This window comes from Stomoxys calcitrans, chromosome 4 (genome assembly GCF_963082655.1).
Source record: "Stomoxys calcitrans chromosome 4, idStoCalc2.1, whole genome shotgun sequence".
Taxonomy (NCBI): Eukaryota; Metazoa; Arthropoda; class Insecta; order Diptera; family Muscidae; genus Stomoxys; species Stomoxys calcitrans.
This window is the reverse complement of record NC_081555.1, coordinates 60,411,567-60,435,525: the sequence shown is the minus strand read 5'-3', so window position 1 is coordinate 60,435,525 and position 23,959 is coordinate 60,411,567. Positions and strand designations below refer to the sequence as shown.

Below are 23,959 nucleotides of genomic sequence, written 5' to 3'. Positions count from 1 at the left end.
TAAGTGTCTCAGGCGAAAAATAATCCTGCATAAAATTAATCCTACATTTTATGCCTCTGGACATTGTGGCTAGACAAATTGCAGCGACCACTGCCATGAGGTTAAGGGAGCTTTCTCATTGGTCATGTGTCGGCAACGAACACTGTGTTATCCTTGATACAATATCCGATGTTCCAGGCAGTGTGGATTACACCCTACCATAGCCGCTTTTTGATAAAAAGTACTGTACCACTATGAACTGGGCTCAAGGCGTGCGACAGCGGGGAACTCAAGAATTACTTCGACAACAGCAGTTAGTGACGCATCTAAGAAAAAATCGTCCACACCACAAGTGTCCAGTGACCTGAGGAAGGGTAGTTCCACAGCTTTTTCACCTGCCAAGGATTCGACGGAAGGTCATCAAGACAAGATCTAACGAATCTTGTGAGGATGAACTCCTGGTGGAATCAGAAGACGAGGTTTACACAACAGTGGTGTAAGTTCTGAATCCTGGTCCGGTTTCTACAGATAAATCTCCACCATTGTAAGGCCACTTCGGAGGCGCTAAGGTCCTCCTGATGGCAGAGGGATTTGACGTGGTTCTTACCCAAGAACCATAGGTGTGTGGAGGAATGGTTCTTGGACTAAGAATTCTGGGATTTAAACTTCTCAAGGGTATGGGGAACGGGAGAAACAGAACCTGTATTCTTGCAAAGAGTACACTAACTGTTTTTCTTCTTCCGTCGCTAAGCACTGAAGATTTAGTAGTAGCCAGAATGGAAATAAACAAGTCTCATTACTGGTTGGCTTCCCCATATATGGTACACGTTTCAGAGATGCCACCTTCAATCCTTAAGTCGCTGGTTGAAGCCACTTCTGAAGGGAAGAAGAGCCTCATTGTAGGAAGTGATGCTAATGCACATCACTAGATATGTGGAAGTTCGGATGTCAACGAAAGGGATGAGCTGCTTGTTGAATATATTATAAGTTGCAATCTGGCGATTTGTAATAAAAAGGATAAACTGACCTTTATTACCAGGAACAGACAGGAAGTACTAGATATTACCTTTGTATCGGAAGATATAAGCGCAAGAACATACGACTAGGGAGTGTTAGATGACCACAGCTTCTCTGATCATCGTAATATTAGTTTCAGCCTTAGAGAAAGTACTGCAGAAGTGGTCCCTCGGCTAAACAAACGAAAGACGGATTGTGATAAATTTCGGCACAAATTCTGCACGTCTATCCCTTCAAGACCAGAAAAGGATGTGGAAACTATGGAGGATATTGACATAGTGGTCAGCGGATCACGAAGGGTCTGAATGACTCGCTTGTGTCAGCATGATCTAGTGCCAAGCCACGGGGCAAACAGCGACCACCATGCTGGACGCCAGATCTGGTTGGTCTAAGGAAGACCTGCAGAAAACTCTTCAACACAGCAGAAGTCACAAGAGCACCAAACGATTGGGACATCTATAAGGCTGAGCTAAGAAAAAATAAGGGCGAGCTTCGAAAGGCTCAGCACGAATCGTGGGTAGAATTCTGCAGCTCCGTGGAGGATACATCTGAAGCCTCTAGGCTAAGGAAGATTCTGTCCTCGAGACCTATTACGGTGGGGTATATTCAGAAGTCAGAGAATGTATTGACAATGTATAGTGAGGGAACACTAGAACTACTCGTTGATACACATTCGCGGGAAATTCTCCAACGGATAACAAGGCGCCAGAAGAGGTTGCCACTGGTTCCCTGGCTTAGGGAGATATACTGGGATGGAGGGACACGAAGGTCTTTTTTTATTCCGAAAGCAGGAAACCCCTACCACACGAAGGCGAAAGATTTTCGTCCTATCAGTCTATCATTCTTTATGCTGAAGACTCTTGAGACGTTGATAGAAACATATCTTAAGGCAAATATCCCAGGAATTCACCTGTCACGGCAACAGCATGCATATAATAAAGGCAAATACACTGAAACAGCCCTTCACGACCTAGAGGGTTCTCTCGCTGTCAAGGAATATGCAATGGTAGCATTTCTTGACACTGAAGGTGCTTTCAATAATGTAAATCCGACGTCAATCATGAAGGAGCTGGAGTTTCTAGGCATCAACTCTACCGTAAGAAAGTATATAAATGACTTACTTACTAAAAGATGCATTACGGCAGGCTTGAGATCTGTGGATCTAAGAATATTATTGTCTCCGGAAGAAAAAGGCGTAAAAGTGGTCGCGTATGCTGATGACGTTGCAATTGCGGTTAGGGGAAAATTTCCCAGCATTCTACATGTAACAATTTGGAAAGGGCAAGAAAGGTAAATCTTGCCCTATACACCTGCAAGAGAGCCATTGGCAAAAGTTGGGTTGGCTTAATTCTGTTGAGTGTCAACATCCAGGAACTCTGCGACTAACATGGGGTGCGTCCGCAGGGATCTGTGGCTAACTCGAGTGGGTCTGGCTGGGCAGTTAAACAGGTGAAGTGTATCGTGCGGTCCCTGATTACAATCGGGACATACATCTTGCACGTCGGCATCAGTCCTTGCTCTGTAGGAGTTGAGGCGGCTGCATTTGCCGGAACGTAATTGGGCCAGAACTACACTGGTTTGCCGGGGGAGATCAATTTCTTCGTTCGGTCGTTCTCCAAGGACTACAGGACTACATTGTCTAGACCTGCTTAATATGCCGCTTGATCTAGAGGTTCTCCCTTTTAGCGCTGAACCTCGCGCTCTAGATCATGTAGATCTACCTTAAGGCTTCTGGGCGGTGGATATCTATCCACAAGATGATGGTTTGGATAGTTTCTGCGATAACAGCCCAAAAGGTATTGCTTAGACAGCATGTAGTTATGTCTTCGCACTGGTAGGATCTTTGTCTCCTGATGGAGGTGGTCCACATGAGAACGGAGAAAATAGCCCGTCGCAGTTCAAAGGGCGGCATTCTGACAGATCTGAATGTTATTCAACTAAGTGTCACAAAGCTGACGAGACCACACTGACGCTGCATAACTTACCACAGACCGGCCAATTGCTTTGTACGTGGTTAACAAGGTTTCTTTGTCTGCACCCCAAAGTGACTTAAGGACCTCGTTTCTACTTTGGCTATCGCAAATTGTTGTGGCATAACGGGAGAATGTGTAAAAGCTGTCAAATGTGATGCCAAGTATTTTGGGACACTTGAAGGTCGGAATCATTTCTCCATCGACCATCACAGTCAGCTCAGTATTTGGTGGTAGATATTTTCAGATTTATTGCAGCGAAATACGCAAGTTCGTTGAGGTAGACGTCCAACCCATCGCAGATGTAAACAATTAGTGGGGGGCCTGATGCCATGATCGTACAATCGTCCGCATATGATACTATCTCTATGCCGTGTGGAGTTGGTAGAATGGAGGATAGGTAGAAGTTAAGCAGTGCGGGAGATATTACTCCACCTTGGGGAACTCCCTGTTTGACTCTACGGTGCTTCGACTTCTTATCCCTAAATTCCACTAATGACTGGCGACCACACAGATAATTCGCAACCCAGAGTTTCAGGCTTGGCTGGAGATACGTGTTGGCGTTGTCCTCAAATAGTTTGCCACGGTTGGCCGTGTCGAATGGCTTCCTATCACATGTCCTGGGCTGGTTGAAGCCAAGGCAAATGTGTGCAGTGATGGCATGCAAAGCAGCTGTTGCGCTATGCGGTCTTGCGGAAATCCATGTTGATGGTCGACGAATGGAAATTCTACGAGTTTTGGGAGGAGTAATGCCTCAAGCGTCTTTGCTACTGGTGAGAAAAGGGAGATCGGTTTGTCAACTCCCCCAAACTCAGGTCCTTTCCAGGCTTCAGTAGCGGGGTGACCTTGCCCATTTTCCAGACATCGGGAACTATAAGAGTGAGTTCTAAGACAGGTTGAGGACGGTAGTAAGGTACTCAACTCCAGGTAAATCCAGATTCTTCAACATCAATGTAGAGATTCCGTCGGGGCCCAACGCCTTGGATGATTTGGTGCCACGGGTGACATTCGTAACTTTGACCACGGCAAATTGCGATGGCTGTTCATCGGCTCGGAGACCGCGAATACAGCGATGGGCCCTCCTCCTTGCTCTGTCACACTCGGTATGTACAATAAATTGAGGGTTGAACAACCTTGCGCATCTCTTCGGATCAGTCACGGTTACTGCGCCAAAAGTGACTGAGGTCCTGTCATCTCGTCTACCGGGGTTCGAGAGTGTCTTAACAGTAGACCACAGCTTGCCTAAACCGGTGCCTAAGTTACATTGCTCAAAGTGTTCCAGCCACAAATTCCGGTTATGTTCGTTGACTACCCTGTTTATTTCCAGATTCAACACGCTGATTTTGAGGTAAGTGGGGTCCATACAATGAATCCCATCACGCTCGTCTGAGAGTACCACTGGGTGCACCGGGAAATGGGGCTTCACTTGGGGTATTCGACTGGCTGGTATAAAGCGAGCGGCTGCTGCGTTAATGATGTCTCGGATTTTTCTCTCGGCAACTAGCACATCTGAGGGTGGTGGCATTTCACTGAAGCGGCGATTGGTATACTCTCTGAAGCCAGTCCAATCGGTCTTCTTCTGATTGATAAACGTCCGGCGCTCAGAGGTTATGAGGTCGGGTCGGTCGATTGTGAGAATTATCGGGAGTTGGTCTGACCTTAAAAAGATGACGGTTTGCCAGGGTACGTCTCTCAGGAGATCAGGGGATGCAATGAAAATGTCCGGCGAGCTGCCCCACTAGAATTACGAGGAGGTAATCCTAGTGGGGGCATCCTCATTCACCGTGCAAACGTGGAGCCTTCAATCTGCTCTGCCAAAGCTATGCCACGCTGGTCGTTACCTAGGGCAGAATGCCATGAAGTGTGATGCGCATTAAATTCCCCTAGAACTAGACGATTAAGGCCAGATAGTAACCCACTTATGTCGGGGTTGTAAGCTTGGGCATTAATCGAGGCACAGCTACCAACCGGCAGTATGTACACGTTGTATAGCTCCATGTCGGCAGTACCGGACCTGACTGCTATCCCCATGCTCTCCATGTAGGGGTCACTACCGCCAGGCGCAGGCGAGATAGAATTATATTGCACGTAATGGTGTATCATGAAGGCTAATTCCCCACCTCTATTTCTTGAGCGATCCTTACGTAGAACATTATATCCGTGACTGCGCAAGCTGCAGGTGTTGGTCAGCTTTGTCTCCTGGATCTCTGGGACCAATATATCTTTCCGTTGCAGTTAAGTTGCAGAAATGATACATTTCCCGGCACTGGCCTAGCAATATTGGGGCATAGTGAAGTGAGGCCATAGCAAGATCGGAAATGTACCCGCTCCATACACCGGTTCACCTCACCGACCCCAACCGATGATGGAGGCGGTTCTGGGGTTCTTTTCAATCTCGGCACGGACCAGAAGCTTACGAAAAAAGACGAACACGTACACTGAGACGGCAGCCCTTGCCGGTGAAAGTTCCATCGGATCAATCCGGTGCGTGCAACCGGCTGCAATGGGATTCAAAAGCCCATCTACTGCTCAATACTTAACCGGATCCAAAGGATGGCTTGTTTGTGCATCACTGCCGCACAGAAAACGACACCATCTGACGCACTGAATTTAATGCTGCATATTATGCCTCTTGACATTGCGGCTACCCAAATTGCAGCGACCACTGCCTGAGGTTAAGGGAGCTTTCTCACTGTGTTATCCTTAATACAATATCCGATGTTCCAGGCAGTGTGGATTACACCTTACTTGAGCCGCTTTTTGATAAAAGGTACTGTAACACTATTCCTGATAGAACCGATTAGAACTACGATATCCCTGGTAACATAAGTTACATAGACTTCTATACGGATGGTTTCAAACTAAACGACCAGGTGGGCTTTGGGGTGTACTCTAAAGATCTAGAACTAGTCATATCGAAATGGTTACCCGACCACCGCAGTGTGTGTCAAGCGGAGATCCTTGCAATTAAGGAAGTGGTGGAATGGCTAAGATGAAGAAAGGAAATATAAAAGAGATAGAAAATCGTGTTTTGCATTCGCTCCTAATTTTCTATAGAAAATCAGAATAAAATCTCCTTATATATTAAATACATTGAGTACAGTCCAACTCGGAAATTTCAAAAATTACCATTACATGCAATCATCAGTGAAAATAAAAACTTGGTATTGTAAATTAACAAAGATGCAAAATAATAAACAAAATTCTATATATAAAATTGAATTTGTGTTTGTTTGTTTGTCGGTTTGTTTGTTTGTTCCGTATAAACTCAAAAACGGCTGAACAGATAACATTAAATTTTCACAGATTGCGTAGGTTGGTTTGGAAGGAAACATAGGCTATATAATTTTTTGATATCGGGAGGGGGTGGACCCTCCCCCTTACCCCAAAACTACTATCCAAAAATAAAAGTGGAGCGATCGGGACAATATGGGATTCAAATGAAAGGTATTCAAGAGTAGAGTACGAATTTCATAATAAAAGTTGGGTCCAAGTACTTGGGGGCCGCTCCATCCCCAAAACCCCTTAAAATAGGTTTATTTGACGATCATGACAATATGCGACTCAAATAAAAGGTATTCGGGAATAGATTACGAATATGGTTAGGAAGAAGAAATATGCTTTATAATTTGTTGATATCGGAAGGCGGCGGACCCTCCCCGTTACCCCAAAAATACCACCCGAAATCACAAGTGGATCGATTAAGACAATATGGATATCAAATGCAGGTTAATAAAAAGTAGAATACGAATATGGTATTAAAAATTGGGCCCAAGTACCCAGGAAGTCGCCTCAAACCTCAAAATGTCTAAAAACAGACAAATTGGTCTTCCATAGCAATATGGGGCTTAAATGAAAGGTATTCGGGAGTAGATTACGTATCTGGCATACAAAATCAGATCGATGTGTAGAGGGTCACCCCACCCCCCAAAAACTCCCCAAATGGGCTTATGACCCATCATGACTATATGGGACTCGATTTGTTTGTTTGTTCCGTAGAATCAAAAAAAGGAAACATAGGTTATATAATTTTAAGATATCGGATGGCGGCTGACTCTCCCACTTACACCAAAAACGCCACCCAAATCCAAAAGAGGACTGATGGGCACAATATGGGTATGAAATGGAAGGAAGTGGAGACTGGAAAATGAAAATCATATTAAATTTTGGGTTCAAGTACCCAGCAGGCCGCCACAACCCAAAACTCCTCTAAACAGAAATATTCGACGTGCCTATCGCCAAGTAATGGGAGGTCGCCTCACTCCCAAATGGGCATATCAGTCGACCATGGCTATATAGGATTCATATGAAAAATATTTTGGGAGTAGATTAAAAATATGGCATTAAAACTTACGTTCAAGTCAAGGGGGCCCTTTTTCTTAAAATACGTCGAATAGATTAATTGACCCATTATGGCAATATGGGAGTCCCATGAAATGAAAGGTAGTTGAGAGTAGAAAACGAATTTGATATCCAATTTTCTTATTACCCTAATTTCAAAAATATCAGATCTCGGAGATTGGTAATGCGATTAGTTTGAAATTTTTTGCAAGCTTGCGGACAAGCTTGCGAGACTAGCAACTTATACATTCCAGGGATACTGGAATCTGTGGGTATTCCTCTAGAGGTATTTAAACTGAGTTTTCAGGACCTGTCCGAAGGACAACGAATGATCACAAAGAGGGGGCTGTGAGTATTCCAAAACTATGTGGCCTAATCTAGACTTGAAGAAGTCTACTTCTTTGCTGCCATTGGCTAGAACAGACGTCTCAGTCACTGTGTCCGTCATGAGAAGTCATGCAAAACATGCTGACGGACTGAAGATTGCCAGCAACTATTTTTGCGGAAGCTGTGAGGACATCGAGGAAGAAGAGACTATAGAACACCTTCTACGTGTGTGTCCCGCACTAGCAGTCGGAAGGGGTTCTACTCATTTCTTTGAGAACCTCTTTGATTTGACGGATGTGAACATTCGCAAGTTATTGGGCTTTTTAAAGCGATCGGAATGATTCAACGATAGGAACGTGAAGGCATCTTCCTTCTTCTGTTCCTGTGGTATCACAATGGGCGAAAACGTTTAAGTGAGTCTGATGGCAGACTGCCACTTAAACCTTACCTAGACCTATTGAAAAAAAATGAGTATTTTTGGTTTTTTTTTCTTGAGTCTAAATACTTGCTACAAATGCATATAAGTTTTTTTCACAAGAACTTATCTCACCAATAAAAAATAAATTCGGCATAGAGCTCTTCTACTGAGCTTTGTGGGGCTCCTAAGGTCTAGCGGAAAAAAATAGTATTTTTGATTTTTTCTAGCGTCCATATACTTAGTAAAATTGCATATTAGGGCTTTTCACAAGACCTTATTTGGCCCATATAAAACAAAATCGAAATAGGGTTCTTATATCCACAAAATTGGCCGGATGTGAACTCCCTAAGGCCTAACTGACTAAATTGGTGTTTTTGATTTTTTTTTTAATCCCAAATGGTTTCTATGCTTAATTTACTTGTTTCACATTACCTTATTTTTTATATAGAAAATAAATCCGTAAAATTTATTGGTATTTTTATATTATTTATATTTTTATATTATATTTATAAATCGAGTAGATTTCATATGTTTATTTTTTTTTTAAATTACCTTTTTTATTCATTGCCTTCTTCATATTTTTATGACACTTTTCAGCAAGACTTTTGTGGAGGACTTTATCTTTATCTAGGACCGTTAAATTCTTTTTTCATAATAGTTATACGAGACTTTAATTTTCTGTATACGTCGTTTACCCAAGGCAAGAACGAGAGTTTAAATCGGGGACTTTATCTTCACTCCCTTTCTTTTCATTCTGACAAAAACATTATGAAATCAGCTGTTTTTGTTGTCGATTCGAATGAAAGAAACCCCAAATTAAATTGTTTTCACAAATTTATGATTTAACCCCCTTTCTCACAACTTTAACAATATTTAGGCATACAAAAAATCAGATTTGCTCACATTTTTAGGTTATATCATACGAATATAACCTGCAGATGTGATAGCAAAAATGGCGATTTGGACAAATATTTTCAATCATATGTGAATACTATTTATTCAACACCCATTTGAATTGAATGTTTCACATGTGTCATGTGATATGTATACCTTAAGCCAATACTTACAAAGAAAATCGTCTTTAGGTCAAATAGACGTCAAGCAATCTTTGTCAAAGATTATAACAATTCGATTTCCACATTGTGTTGCTCAGAATATATTTATTCATTGGATTGAATGCTTATGTGGCAGAATTTCTATATATTTAAATGTACTCATATTCAGTTCATAAAACTTTTCACGTTTGGTTTATTGTGAAAATGGATTTTAATGTATGAACAATTGGCGCTTATAATTTTTTATTTTTTTCGTTTTAGGAGAAAAAAGATTTTGTTCGACTCCACAGTTTTGGCGGAATAGACGATATATCACCAGATAAAATAAGTGAATTTTATAAGTTATTCCTGGATAAGAATAGACGACTTCATATATTATACAATTTTTCGTGGTATTGGAAAAACTTTGAAATATTATTTTTGGCTTTCCGAGTAGAAATAGTAAATATATTAAAATTAAGAAGGAATGTTAAGTAAACATGTTTACATAATTATACTTTTTCTAAATATATAAGATGTTCTGTCAGTAATATTTGTACTCAAAGGGTTTTAAAGTTACAAAGTTATGTAACTTAACAAAGTATAAATCTAAGGTGAAAGTTTTTGTGTAATTTATTTATTATAGTCAATGGAAATTCATATCCTTACAGACTAGATTAAAATTCAACAATATAAAAAAATTACAAAAATTATTTAGGTGAAAAGCATAATATATACTTTACTTAAATACATCTTTAGTTGTGATAGTATCAATACTTGGCTTCGGTTCTTTTTGAAAATTTAAATTAATTTGATTTAAATTTAAAAATGATCGTGTTATTGCGGGTATAGTTGCAACAATAAAATGCTATGATAAATAAATCAATAAATCGTAAACTTCTTACAGGAACAAAAACGCAACTAAAGCCAACAAATCTGGAGAATTGACGAGATTATATATCAAATCAAAAATAAGAACAAGGCAGACTGAAATTTTCTACGACAATCCAAACTCGAATCCCAGCAGCAAACATCGCGACCGATATGGTGAAGGTTACAGAGTAAACAAAGGGCTAGGGAGAAATTCAGAACAAAAATGTTTAATTCGCTCAATACGACCAATATGTGAAATACAATAAGGATTCCAAATGATTGCGATGATCTAACAGAAGTTGTATATAAGAACTAGACGATTAAGGCCAGATAGTAACCCACTTATGTCGGGGTTGTAAGCTTGGGCATTAATCGAGGCACAGCTACCAACCGGCAGTATGTACACGTTGTATAGCTCCATGTCGGCAGTACCGGACCTGACTGCTATCCCCATGCTCTCCATGTAGGGGTCACTACCGCCAGGCGCAGGCGAGATAGAATTATATTGCACGTAATGGTGTATCATGAAGGCTAATTCCCCACCTCTATTTCTTGAGCGATCCTTACGTAGAACATTATATCCGTGACTGCGCAAGCTGCAGGTGTTGGTCAGCTTTGTCTCCTGGATCTCTGGGACCAATATATCTTTCCGTTGCAGTTAAGTTGCAGAAATGATACATTTCCCGGCACTGGCCTAGCAATATTGGGGCATAGTGAAGTGAGGCCATAGCAAGATCGGAAATGTACCCGCTCCATACACCGGTTCACCTCACCGACCCCAACCGATGATGGAGGCGGTTCTGGGGTTCTTTTCAATCTCGGCACGGACCAGAAGCTTACGAAAAAAGACGAACACGTACACTGAGACGGCAGCCCTTGCCGGTGAAAGTTCCATCGGATCAATCCGGTGCGTGCAACCGGCTGCAATGGGATTCAAAAGCCCATCTACTGCTCAATACTTAACCGGATCCAAAGGATGGCTTGTTTGTGCATCACTGCCGCACAGAAAACGACACCATCTGACGCACTGAATTTAATGCTGCATATTATGCCTCTTGACATTGCGGCTACCCAAATTGCAGCGACCACTGCCTGAGGTTAAGGGAGCTTTCTCACTGTGTTATCCTTAATACAATATCCGATGTTCCAGGCAGTGTGGATTACACCTTACTTGAGCCGCTTTTTGATAAAAGGTACTGTAACACTATTCCTGATAGAACCGATTAGAACTACGATATCCCTGGTAACATAAGTTACATAGACTTCTATACGGATGGTTTCAAACTAAACGACCAGGTGGGCTTTGGGGTGTACTCTAAAGATCTAGAACTAGTCATATCGAAATGGTTACCCGACCACCGCAGTGTGTGTCAAGCGGAGATCCTTGCAATTAAGGAAGTGGTGGAATGGCTAAGATGAAGAAAGGAAATATAAAAGAGATAGAAAATCGTGTTTTGCATTCGCTCCTAATTTTCTATAGAAAATCAGAATAAAATCTCCTTATATATTAAATACATTGAGTACAGTCCAACTCGGAAATTTCAAAAATTACCATTACATGCAATCATCAGTGAAAATAAAAACTTGGTATTGTAAATTAACAAAGATGCAAAATAATAAACAAAATTCTATATATAAAATTGAATTTGTGTTTGTTTGTTTGTCGGTTTGTTTGTTTGTTCCGTATAAACTCAAAAACGGCTGAACAGATAACATTAAATTTTCACAGATTGCGTAGGTTGGTTTGGAAGGAAACATAGGCTATATAATTTTTTGATATCGGGAGGGGGTGGACCCTCCCCCTTACCCCAAAACTACTATCCAAAAATAAAAGTGGAGCGATCGGGACAATATGGGATTCAAATGAAAGGTATTCAAGAGTAGAGTACGAATTTCATAATAAAAGTTGGGTCCAAGTACTTGGGGGCCGCTCCATCCCCAAAACCCCTTAAAATAGGTTTATTTGACGATCATGACAATATGCGACTCAAATAAAAGGTATTCGGGAATAGATTACGAATATGGTTAGGAAGAAGAAATATGCTTTATAATTTGTTGATATCGGAAGGCGGCGGACCCTCCCCGTTACCCCAAAAATACCACCCGAAATCACAAGTGGATCGATTAAGACAATATGGATATCAAATGCAGGTTAATAAAAAGTAGAATACGAATATGGTATTAAAAATTGGGCCCAAGTACCCAGGAAGTCGCCTCAAACCTCAAAATGTCTAAAAACAGACAAATTGGTCTTCCATAGCAATATGGGGCTTAAATGAAAGGTATTCGGGAGTAGATTACGTATCTGGCATACAAAATCAGATCGATGTGTAGAGGGTCACCCCACCCCCCAAAAACTCCCCAAATGGGCTTATGACCCATCATGACTATATGGGACTCGATTTGTTTGTTTGTTCCGTAGAATCAAAAAAAGGAAACATAGGTTATATAATTTTAAGATATCGGATGGCGGCTGACTCTCCCACTTACACCAAAAACGCCACCCAAATCCAAAAGAGGACTGATGGGCACAATATGGGTATGAAATGGAAGGAAGTGGAGACTGGAAAATGAAAATCATATTAAATTTTGGGTTCAAGTACCCAGCAGGCCGCCTCCTCCTCTAAACAGAAATATTCGACGTGCCTATCAATATGGGACCCTAATGAAAAGTATCCGGCAGTAGATTGCAAATATGGCATACAAAATTAGCTCAAGTAATGGGAGGTCGCCTCACTCCCAAATGGGCATATCAGTCGACCATGGCTATATAGGATTCATATGAAAAATATTTTGGGAGTAGATTAAAAATATGGCATTAAAACTTACGTTTCAGTCAAGGGGGCCCTTTTCCTTAAAATACGTCGAATAGATTAATTGACCCATTATGGCAATATGGGACTCAAATGAAAGGTAGTTGAGAGTAGAAAACGAATTTGATATCCAATTTTCTTATTACCCTAATTTCAAAAATATCAGATCTCGGAGATTGGTAATGCGATTAGTTTGAAATTTTTTGCAAGCTTGCGGACAAGCTTGCGAGACTAGCAACTTATACATTCCAGGGATACTGGAATCTGTGGGTATTCCTCTAGAGGTATTTAAACTGAGTTTTCAGGACCTGTCCGAAGGACAACGAATGATCACAAAGAGGGGGCTGTGAGTATTCCAAAACTATGTGGCCTAATCTAGACTTGAAGAAGTCTACTTCTTTGCTGCCATTGGCTAGAACAGACGTCTCAGTCACTGTGTCCGTCATGAGAAGTCATGCAAAACATGCTGACAGACTGAAGATTGCCAGCAACTATTTTTGCGGAAGCTGTGAGGACATCGAGGAAGAAGAGACTATAGAACACCTTCTACGTGTGTGTCCCGCACTAGCAGTCGGAAGGGGTTCTACTCATTTCTTTGAGAACCTCTTTGATTTGACGGATGTGAACATTCGCAAGTTATTGGGCTTTTTAAAGCGATCGGAATGATTCAACGGTAGGAACGTGAAGGCATCTTCCTTCTTCTGTTCCTGTGGTATCACAATGGGCGAAAACGTTTAAGTAAGTCTGATGGCAGACTGCCACTTAAACCTTACCTAGACCTATTGAAAAAAATGAGTATTTTTGATTTTTTTTTCTTGAGTCTAAATACTTGCTAAAAATGCATATAAGGTTTTTTCACAAGAACTTATCTCACCAATAAGAAATAAATTCGGCATAGAGCTCTTCTACTGAGCTTTGTGGGGCTCCTAAGGTCTAGCGGAAAAAAATAGTATTTTTGGTTTTTTCTAGCGTCCATATACTTAGTAAAATTGCATATTAGGGCTTTTCGCAAGACCTTATTTGGCCCATATAAAACAAAATCGAAATAGGGTTCTTATATCCACAAAATTGGCCGGATGTGAACTCCCTAAGGCCTAACTGACTAAATTGGTGTTTTTGATTTTTTTTTAATCCCAAATGGGTTCTATGCTTAATTACTTGTTTCACATTACCTTATTTTTTATATAGAAAATAAATCCGTAAAATTTATTGGTATTTTTATATTATTTATATTTTTATATTATATTTATAAATCGAGTAGATTTCATATGTTTATTTTTTTTTAAATTACCTTTTTTATTCATTGCCTTCTTCCTATTTTTATGACACTTTTCAGCAAGACTTTAGGGGAGGACTTTTTCTTTATCTAGGACCGTTAAATTCTTTTTTCATAATAGTTATACGAGACTTTAATTTTCTGTATACGTCGTTTACCCAAGGCAAGAACGAGAGTTTAAATCGGGGACTTTATCTTCACTCCCTTTCTTTTCATTCTGACAAAAACATTATGAAATCAGCTGTTTTTGTTGTCGATTCGAATGAAAGCAACCCCAAATTAAATTGTTTTCACAAATTTATGATTTAACCCCCTTTCTCACAACTTTAACAATATTTAGGCATACAAAAAATCAGATTTGCTCACATTTTTAGGTTATATCATACGAATATAACCTGCAGATGTGATAGCAAAAATGGCGATTTGGACAAATATTTTCAATCATATGTGAATACTATTTATTCAACACCCATTTGAATTGAATGTTTCACATGTGTCATGTGATATGTATACCTTAAGCCAATACTTACAAAGAAAATCGTCTTTAGGTCAAATAGACGTCAAGCAATCTTTGTCAAAGATCATAACAATTCGATTTCCACATTGTTTTGCTCAGAATATATTTATTCATATCATATTTAAATGTACTCATATTCAGTTCATAAAACTTTTCACGTTTGGTTTATTGTGAAAATGGATTTTAATGTATGAACAATTGGCGCTTATAATTTTTTATTTTTTTCGTTTACGGAGAAAAAAGATTTTGTTCGACTCCACAGTTTTGGCGGAATAGACGATATATCACCAGATAAAATAAGTGAATTTTATAAGTTATTCCTGGATAAGAATAGACGACTTCATATATTATACAATTTTTCGTGGTATTGGAAAAACTTTGAAATATTATTTTTGGCTTTCCGAGTAGAAATAGTAAATATATTAAAATTAAGAAGGAATGTTAAGTAAACATGTTTACATAATTATACTTTTTCTAAATATATAAGATGTTCTGTCAGTAATATTTGTACTCAAAGGGTTTTAAAGTTACAAAGTTATGTAACTTAACAAAGTATAAATCTAAGGTGAAAGTTTTTGTGTAATTTATTTATTATAGTCAATGGAAATTCATATCCTTACAGACTAGATTAAAATTCAACAATATAAAAAAATTACAAAAATTATTTAGGTGAAAAGCATAATATATACTTTACTTAAATACATCTTTAGTTGTGATAGTATCAATACTTGGCTTCGGTTCTTTTTGAAAATTTAAATTAATTTGATTTAAATTTAAAAATGATCGTGTTATTGCGGGTATAGTTGCAACAATAAAATGTTATGATAAATAAATCAATAAATCGTAAACTTCTTACAGGAACAAAAACGCAACTAAAGCCAACAAATCTGGAGAATTGACGAGATTATATATCAAATCAAAAATAAGAACAAGGCAGACTGAAATTTTCTACGACAATCCAAACTCGAATCCCAGGAGCAAACATCGCGACCGATATGGTGAAGGTTACAGAGTAAACAAAGGGCTAGGGAGAAATTCAGAACAAAAATGTTTAATTCGCTCAATACGACCAATATGTGAAATACAATAAGGATTCCAAATGATTGCGATGATCTAACAGAAGTTGTATATAAGATCTCGAACTGACGTTGATTTTTCAAGCAAACAATTTCCAATTTTGAATACAGTTCGGATGGGATGACGCAATCTGTAAAAGACACGTGAGTACATTTCGATAAATTTATAAGAAGCTTGTTGCCACCGTAGCGCAGAAGTTAGTATGTCCGCCTATGACGCTGAACGCCTGGGTTCGAATCCTGGCGGGACAAACATTTGTGAGGTACTATGCCATGTAAAACTTCTCTCCAAAGAAGTGTCGCACTGCGGCATGCCCTTCGGACTCGGCTATAAAAAGGAGGCCCCTTATCATTGAGGTTAAACTTGAATCGGACTGCACTCATTGATGTCAGAAGTTAGCCCCTGTTCCTTAGTGGAATGTTCACGGGCAAAATTTGCAAATTTATTTGTTGCTAATACTTCAACTTGTTGGCAACGCAACTGCAGTCGATTTGCAATCCATAATGGACCCATAAATGTTAAAAAGGACGAGGAAATGTCATTTTTATAGCATAAAATAGGGGCCCCAAGCTACTACCATGTAGGGATCCCAAGTTGAGGCGAAAAGTCGACTTTTAGACTTTTCGACTCTTAAAGGCGATTTTTAGACTTTTCTTTGCAAAAAGTCAACTTTTTGACTTTATCAAAAAGTCGACTTTTGCAAAAAGTAGTCTTTCGACATTTTTCAAAAATTTGTTTATATAGTTTATTTTTCGTAATATGTTTTAAAATAAATTCAAAAAATAAATTTAATTAGCGCAAAAAATGCAATTTTATATAATAACACCAAAAACAGAACAAAAAAAGTATTCATCATTGATGTGCTATCATCAAAGTCAAATTCAAATATTATTTGGGAATCCCCCTTTTCTGTTTTATTTAGTAAAGGAGGCTTTGCCCTTGACAGCAAATATTTAATTTCATTGAAAATATAGTTTTTGTCAAAATGGGTCGTAAGCAAAACGAGGTTTCTGATGAGGTAAAAGTTTTGATAATAAAACACCACAGGAATGGTTTAACTCAAAAAACTATCAGTGAAATATTAAATAGACCACGATCTACTATACAATCCATCATCAGAAAGTGGACAGAAACGAAAACTGTTGACAATAAACCAAGATCTGGTCGACCAAAAGCACTTTCAGTTGGAGATGTGCGTTGGCTAGTGCGGCAAGTTCAGAAAACTCCGAAGACAAATGCGACCATTCTTCGTAAAAACACTATGGAATATTTAGGGAAGGAAGTTACTACACAAACAATTCGAAATACACTCAAAAGGCATAGTTACAGAGGAAGAACTGCACGTAAGAAGCCCTTTATAAATAAAATAAACCGAGTGAAAAGGCTAAACTTCGCAAAAATGTATGTAAAACAGCCCGAATCATTTTGGAAAACAGTCATTTTTGCAGACGAGAGCAAGTTTAATCTTTTTGGGTGCGATGGAAAGGTCATAGTGTACAGAAAACCAAATACAGAGCTTGAAGAACGAAACACAGTTGCTACTGTAAAACATGGTGGAGGTGGTTTAATGGTTTGGGGGTGTATGGCGGCTTCAGGAGCGGGAAATCTTGAAATTATTAATGGAGTAATGGATCATAAGTATTACATTGACATTTTAAAGAGGAATTTAAAAGATAGTGCTGTAAAAGGCGAAAAGTCGGCTTTGTGAACAGAGCCTATACTGTGTGGACGTGTTTTTTATTCGCTCCTTAAAAACAATAAATTGTTCGTATTAAACGATAAATTTACACTACAAAAACAGATTAAGTTAATCCTGCAAGTGTTTCTACATTAAAGTGACTATAAACATATCTGTTATTTGGTGCTTTTAAGTTGTTTTCGACAAAACAAATAAACTAAAGAACATTGTGTTTCATTGGCCATTTACCTTTTGTGCTTTGTTCGTAACAAATCACGAAAAGCTTTGATCCACACTTGTCAACCAACATTACCTTAAACATCTCTTCGCATATTTTGCTGATATTGTTAACATAGCAGCTGTTCCTTCCTAAATAAAAGCTATATTTTCTACAGTGTGTTAAAGTTTGGTTGTTGAACGTGATAAAGCTTTTTATAACACATTTCACTAAGTGGTTTCCGAACGTGGTAAAGCTTTTATAACAATTACATTCAAGTTCCCTGCAGGCAAGGTAACTAACTTGTTAAAATGGGCTGTTCAAAAGTTAACTGCAAAAGTTCGACGTCTGGGGATTCGATGGTATCATGTTGGCTCTGTCTGGACTCTTATCACGACAAATGTGTAGAATTATCCGTCCGAACTGCTGATAATCTAAGAGAAAATAAAGGTCTACGTTGGTGCTGTATTAAATGTCGTGCGTACGATGCTGAATTTTATTCCTTTTTCAAAACTACACGTATAGAGTTTAATAAAATATCCCTGGAACTCAACTCTGTCTTGGAAAAGTTCAATAAATACAAACAAGTATTTGATAACTCATCCCGTTTGGATCAGTTCCTTCAATCTCCTTCTGATTCTTTACGCAAAAGAAAGAAGCCATCCGATATTACTGTCCGTACTGCAGCAAACGATGAAACAAATGTCATATCTGTTCCGAAAATCAATCTTCCGGATACTTTCTCTACAAGTGTATCCTCGTCAAAACCTACCGATGCAAACAAATTAACAGCGGAAGTTATTCCATCCGGAACTAATCAATTTTATTCCCCTCTAACTTCGCCGAAATCTCCAAATGCTCCGAATACTCCGGCTAGTCCCAATTTACGTGTTGTCGTACCGAAGAAAACTATATTTGCTGCCCGTTTTGCGGCTGAAACTTCTGAGAACGATATAATTTCATATATTAATAGTAAAATTGGCTCTAATCATGAGATAAAGGTCTTTAAATTTAAATATGCAGAAAAAAGAAGTAAAATTTCATTTAAAATAATTGTTCCTGATGATATTTTTGAAACAATTGTAAACCCATCTTTTTGGCCTCCTAAAGCTGTAATTCACGAATATGTTTATAGGGATATTCCAAGAACTGATGTAGTTTATTTGCCAAACAGTGATTCAAAAAACTAATTGCAACACCCTCCGTTAAAGACATTAGTCTTGTATATCAAAATGTTAGAGGCTTAAATTCTAAGTTATCTTCCTTATTTATTAATAGTTTTGAATTTAATTACGATATAATTGCTTTCACCGAAACATGGCTTCAAGATAATGTATATGATAGGGAAATTTTATGTCAACAGTATCAAATTTTTAGACGTGATCGCAATGAGACTTCCAAAACTAGAGGTGGCGGGGTTCTTATAGCTGTAGCTTCTCGATTTACGGCAGAAGAAATTCCTCTTTCATTGTCTACTGGTACTGAAATAGTCGCTGTTAAAGTGTTTCTTAAGAACTTAACACTTTTTGTAACATGTTCGTATGTACCACCTAGTTCGAGCGTTGATATTTATACCAACCACACGTCGTCTATTTTAAGTGCATTTGAGTCAGCAAAACCAAACGATATTTTAATTGTTCTCGGAGACTTTAATTTACCAAGTATTAATTGGACTTTTAGTCAAGATAGTAATGATCTTTTGCCTACTGCAATCAGTGAGAGTACTAACCAATGTATTGGTCCATTATTTGGTTCCGGCTTGTCACAAATTAATAATATTCACAACGTTTTTGGTAAACTTCTTGACCTTGTATTCGTAAGTCAACCTCACGACATTTTTGTTTGTCCATGGGATCCTTTAGTCCACCCTGAGGATAGATATCATCCCACCATAAAAATTCAAGCTCCCTTATTGTTATGCTCTAGTGACTCTGCTAATTCTTATTTAGAGGAGACAAGATATTGTTTCTCCAAAACAAACTATAATCAGATGAATTCATTTTTAAGATCGATTGATTGGTCTGTACTTAAATCACTAAACTCACTGGATGAGATGATTGAAATGTTTTATTCTATTTTGAAAGATGGATTGTCTATAGCTGTTCCGAAGATGATTAAATGTGGGAATACTGGTCCTCCGTGGAATTCGGCTGCTTTATCAGGATTAAAGAATAGAAAGAATAAGCATTATAAAAAGTTTAAAAAAAGTGGTTCTTCTTTGGACTTTGTAAATTATTCAGTCACAAGATCGGAATACACCATCTTAAATAGAAGACTGTATCAGGGCTATATATCGAGAATGAAGAATGAATTGGTATCCAACCCGAAATCTTTTTATGGATTCATAAAGTCTAAGCGTCGATCTAATGATTGTCCAAAGAGCTTACATTTTGGATCTGATGTTGCAGATGATGATACTGGAATTTCCAATATATTTGCATCATTTTTTAAAACTACCTACTCTGATAATGTATATGATTCCACTTTCCAATATCCCTACTATATTGAGGAATTCTCAACCGTTACTATTCCATTATTGGATATTACAACGGTGTTGGCCAATTTAAAGAGTCTAAAGGACACAACGGTCCCAGGTCCCGATGGAATCCCTTCATGCATTCTTAAATACTGTGCAGAGAATTTTGCTCTTCCTCTCTCTATAATGTTCAATAAGTCCCTGGATACTGGCTATTTACCACCAATATGGAAAGAATCGTTTATTGTACCTTTATTTAAATCGGGTAGTAGAATTGATGCATCGAACTATAGAGGAATCGCTAAACTGAATACAATTCCTAAATTATTTGAAAAAATTGTGACTGAGATATTATCCTTTCAGGTCTCATCTGTTTTTTGTAAATTTCAACATGGCTTCCGGAAGCATCGGTCTACAGTGACGAATCTTTTAGAGTTAACTACGATTGTAAATGAAGGATTTAGAAGACGATATCAAACTGACTGTATTTATACAGACTTTAGTAAGGCTTTTGATAAGGTCAATCACGAATTACTGTTGTTGAAGTTGCATCTTATGGGTTTCTCCAATGCGTTATTGAAGTGGATAAGATCATATCTAATGGGCAGAGCTCAGATGGTGAAAGTAGGAAATGCTATTTCTGACAAGATAATTGTGACATCCGGTGTTCCTCAAGGAAGTCATCTTGGACCGGTCTTATTTACATTGTTTTTAAATGACCTGCCCAGCGTGATACATCGATCAAAGGTTCTAATGTATGCAGATGATGTTAAAATTTTCTACTCTTTTAATGAGGAAGCAAACCAGTGTATACTGCAATCCGATCTTAATGAGTTTTATAAATGGTGCAATGCTAACTTGCTAGAACTAAACACTTTAAAATGTAAACATATGTCTTTCTTTCGGCTGAGAAGAATTGATACGAGTTACTATTTGAATGATTGTATGGTGGAGTATGTGGACCCTATTCATGATTTGGGGATTCTGTTGGACCACAGGTTGGATTTTAGAAAACATATTTCCTTAATTACGAACAAAGCTTATAGAAGTTTGGGATTTATCAAGCGTTGGAGTAAAGAATTTTCAGATCCCTTAGTAACGAAACAATTATATATTTCTTTTGTACGTTCTACTTTGGAATATGGGTCCATTATATGGGATCCAGCCTATTCCATTCATTCGAATGCGATTGAGTCAGTTCAGAAACAATTTCTTTTATTTTGCCTTAAGGGGCGTGGCTGGGACCCTCGGGCTCTACCATCGTACGAATACAGATTAAACTTAATAAAATTACCAACATTAAAAAGCCGACGAATAATGCTGAATGTTACTTTCCTTATCAATATAATGCAAGGCAAAATAATCTCCGATTTTATTTTGAATAGAATTTACATAAATGTTCCCTTAAGGCCATCCCGAAACTATCAGCTATTTCAAATAAATTATTTCACATCAAACTATGCAAACAACGACCCTTTACGCCGCCTCTTTGTTGAATTTAATAAATTTTATAGCCTCATCGATCTCTCTGAAAAACGTGATTCTGTTAAAAGAAAATTAATACTTCACTTAAACACATAGTTTTATTTATTTTGAATCTAAAATATGTATATATTCGTAAATATTTAGCATATAATTTAGTCTGTAAGGATTATAATCTATAGACTTAAGAATAATAAAAAAAAAAAAAAAAAAAAAAAAAAAAAAACTTGGGCTTGGTAATAACTTTCAATATTATCAAGATAATGACCCCAAACATTCTGCTTTAAATACCAAGATGTGGATGCTGTATAACTGCCCCAAAGTCATTAAAACTCCTCCTCAAAGTCCCGACTTGAACCCAATTGAACATCTTTGGGAACATCTCGAACGCAAATTGAGAACGCGCAATTTTTCGAGCAAGAGTCAAATGCAACAGGTGATAATGGAGGAATGGACTAATATAGACCAAAATATAACCGCTAAATTAGTCCAATCGATGTCAAACCGTTTAAAAGAAGTTATAAGACGCGGTGGTCGAATAACAAAGTATTAATTTTTTTAAATTATGTTATTTATTTTTTTGTTTTTTTGCAATGATGAATACTTTTTTTGTTTAATTTTTTGTGTTCAGCTGTAAAATGGCCCTTTTTGTTCCAATAAATACTATTTTTTTCTTTAAAAACAATGAAATTGTGTACATATATATCACACAAGCACTACTGCATCATTAGTTTAATATGTTTTTATTCCAATTGTCTTTTGTAGACTTATTAAAAAAAAAACATTGAATGATGAATACTTTTTTTGACCGCTGTATATATCCTAGCCGACTTTCAACTAGCGTTTTTCTGAATGGTAAAACCCAAGTAGAACGTCACATTTTATTGCAAATATGAGTAACGAACTTTTATTCTCTATCACTTTGTATATAAAACCCAAAAAGAAACAAAAATATCTATATTCTAATCGATTTTATGTATCCGGCATTATAAAAAATTTAGAATTTTCCAAATTGTGTTGTGTGTCGTCATCATTTAACATGAAAAAAATCCCGTTTACTCGAAATCGCAGTCTATCTATTCGAAATTCCATTTGGACTTCGCTATATTCGGTGCAAAATCTTTATTTGTGAAATGTACTCTTATAATGGCCGATTCGTCCATGGATTATACTTTTGCTAGGCCGAGAAAATTTTAGACAAATTGGGCCAAAATGTGGGTTTCATGGCAAAAATACCGAAAATTGGGGGTACGTCAATATGGGACCTACACCTTAAGTTGGACCGATCTTATTCGATATATTCGCATTTTATAGGCTTAAGATGTTTAATGTGGAGATCGATCTATATGGTAGCTACATCAAAATATGGACTGGGATGAGTATTTTACTTTACTTTAACTGACACGTCTATAAAAGCTGAATTGTTGATTGTGTATGGATATGTTCTACATAAATCATAATAATAATTTGAGTAGGTAGTGCTAAAAAAGTCAGCAAAGATGTCGGCAATGCCTGAGTCGTTATCAGCTATTTTAGCTTTATATCTAAGAAAGTTCGGTAAACTATTACAACGGCGCTTTGAATTCACAAATTTGTAGAAGGATTTGATTTCAATTGATTTCTTCTTCAATATTTGACACCCAGTTTCGAGATGTCGCTCTCCACTTGATCACTCCCACGGAGTTTGGTCTTCCCCTTTTGTGTTTGCTTTTATGTTCGCCTTCAAAAGACTTCTTTGCTGAAGCTTCTTCATCCATTCTGACAACATGACCTAGCCAACGCAAAAGTTTTATTTTGATAAGTTTCACTGTTCTATCGTCGTCATACAGCTCGTGGTTCGTACGACTCCTAGTATATTTTTAAAAATTTTTCCAAACTTAAGCAAAATCGGACATTAAATACGCCTTTTAGGAGCTGAAGATTTCAAATCTGGAGTCCATTCTATGCGGGGGCAATGAAAATATGTACTCCTATACAGCCCATCCTCGAACATATCGGATAAAAAATTAATTTGTGCCCAAATTTAACTTCCATAAATATAAAGCTATTAAGATGAATCTAAGATTAAGATGAATCCATAAATATAAAGCTATTAAGATGAATCTTACGCTTATAATGATATACAATATATAATCCGAAAATTCGGCTTGGATATACACAAACTTTGGCACAAGTTATTTATGGCAACAAGAGTAAACCAAAGAGCAATGAATCGTAAAATTAGAAACATTTCTTACCTAGATACTTATCAGCATCATTAGCAAAGCCAAACTTGTATCCCTGTGCAGCTTTATTTTCGACTATTCGACTTCAAAATCGATTATTCGACTTTTTTATAATTGAAAATCCACTTCGACTTTTCGACTTTTTTACGCAAAAAGTCGACTAATCGATTAGTCGAAAGCCGATCCCTACTACCATGAGGCACACCAGAAGTTTGAATATAACACTCTGTTGTGACAAT

The 23,959-nt window shown here is 37.9% G+C and overlaps 2 protein-coding genes across 2 annotated transcripts in view; both read left to right on the top strand.

Moving 5' to 3' along the window:
• Nucleotides 1–15,075, top strand: part of LOC106094227 (COA8 family protein CG14806, mitochondrial) — a 53,983-nt gene extending 38,908 nt beyond the window's left edge. The window contains exons 3-4 of the mRNA XM_059366567.1: nucleotides 9,369–9,932; nucleotides 9,994–15,075. Coding sequence (XP_059222550.1) covers nucleotides 9,369–9,584 — 216 coding nt within the window. The 3' untranslated portion in view covers nucleotides 9,585–9,932; nucleotides 9,994–15,075. The remainder of the gene's footprint in view (nucleotides 1–9,368; nucleotides 9,933–9,993) is intronic.
• Nucleotides 15,076–17,848: 2,773 nt separating this feature from the next.
• LOC131996939 (uncharacterized) lies at nucleotides 17,849–18,653 on the top strand. The gene is made up of 2 exons (XM_059367142.1): nucleotides 17,849–18,538; nucleotides 18,648–18,653. Exons 1-2 carry the CDS (start codon nucleotides 17,849–17,851, stop codon nucleotides 18,651–18,653), a joined length of 696 nt encoding a protein of 231 aa, XP_059223125.1.
• The last annotated feature ends 5,306 nt before the right edge of the window (nucleotides 18,654–23,959 follow it).

Bases quoted from the DNA above. Each gene is read 5' to 3' on its own strand.
- LOC131996939 (XM_059367142.1), top strand. From the start codon at position 17,849: ATGGGCTGTTCAAAAGTTAACTGCAAAAGTTCGACGTCTGGGGATTCG.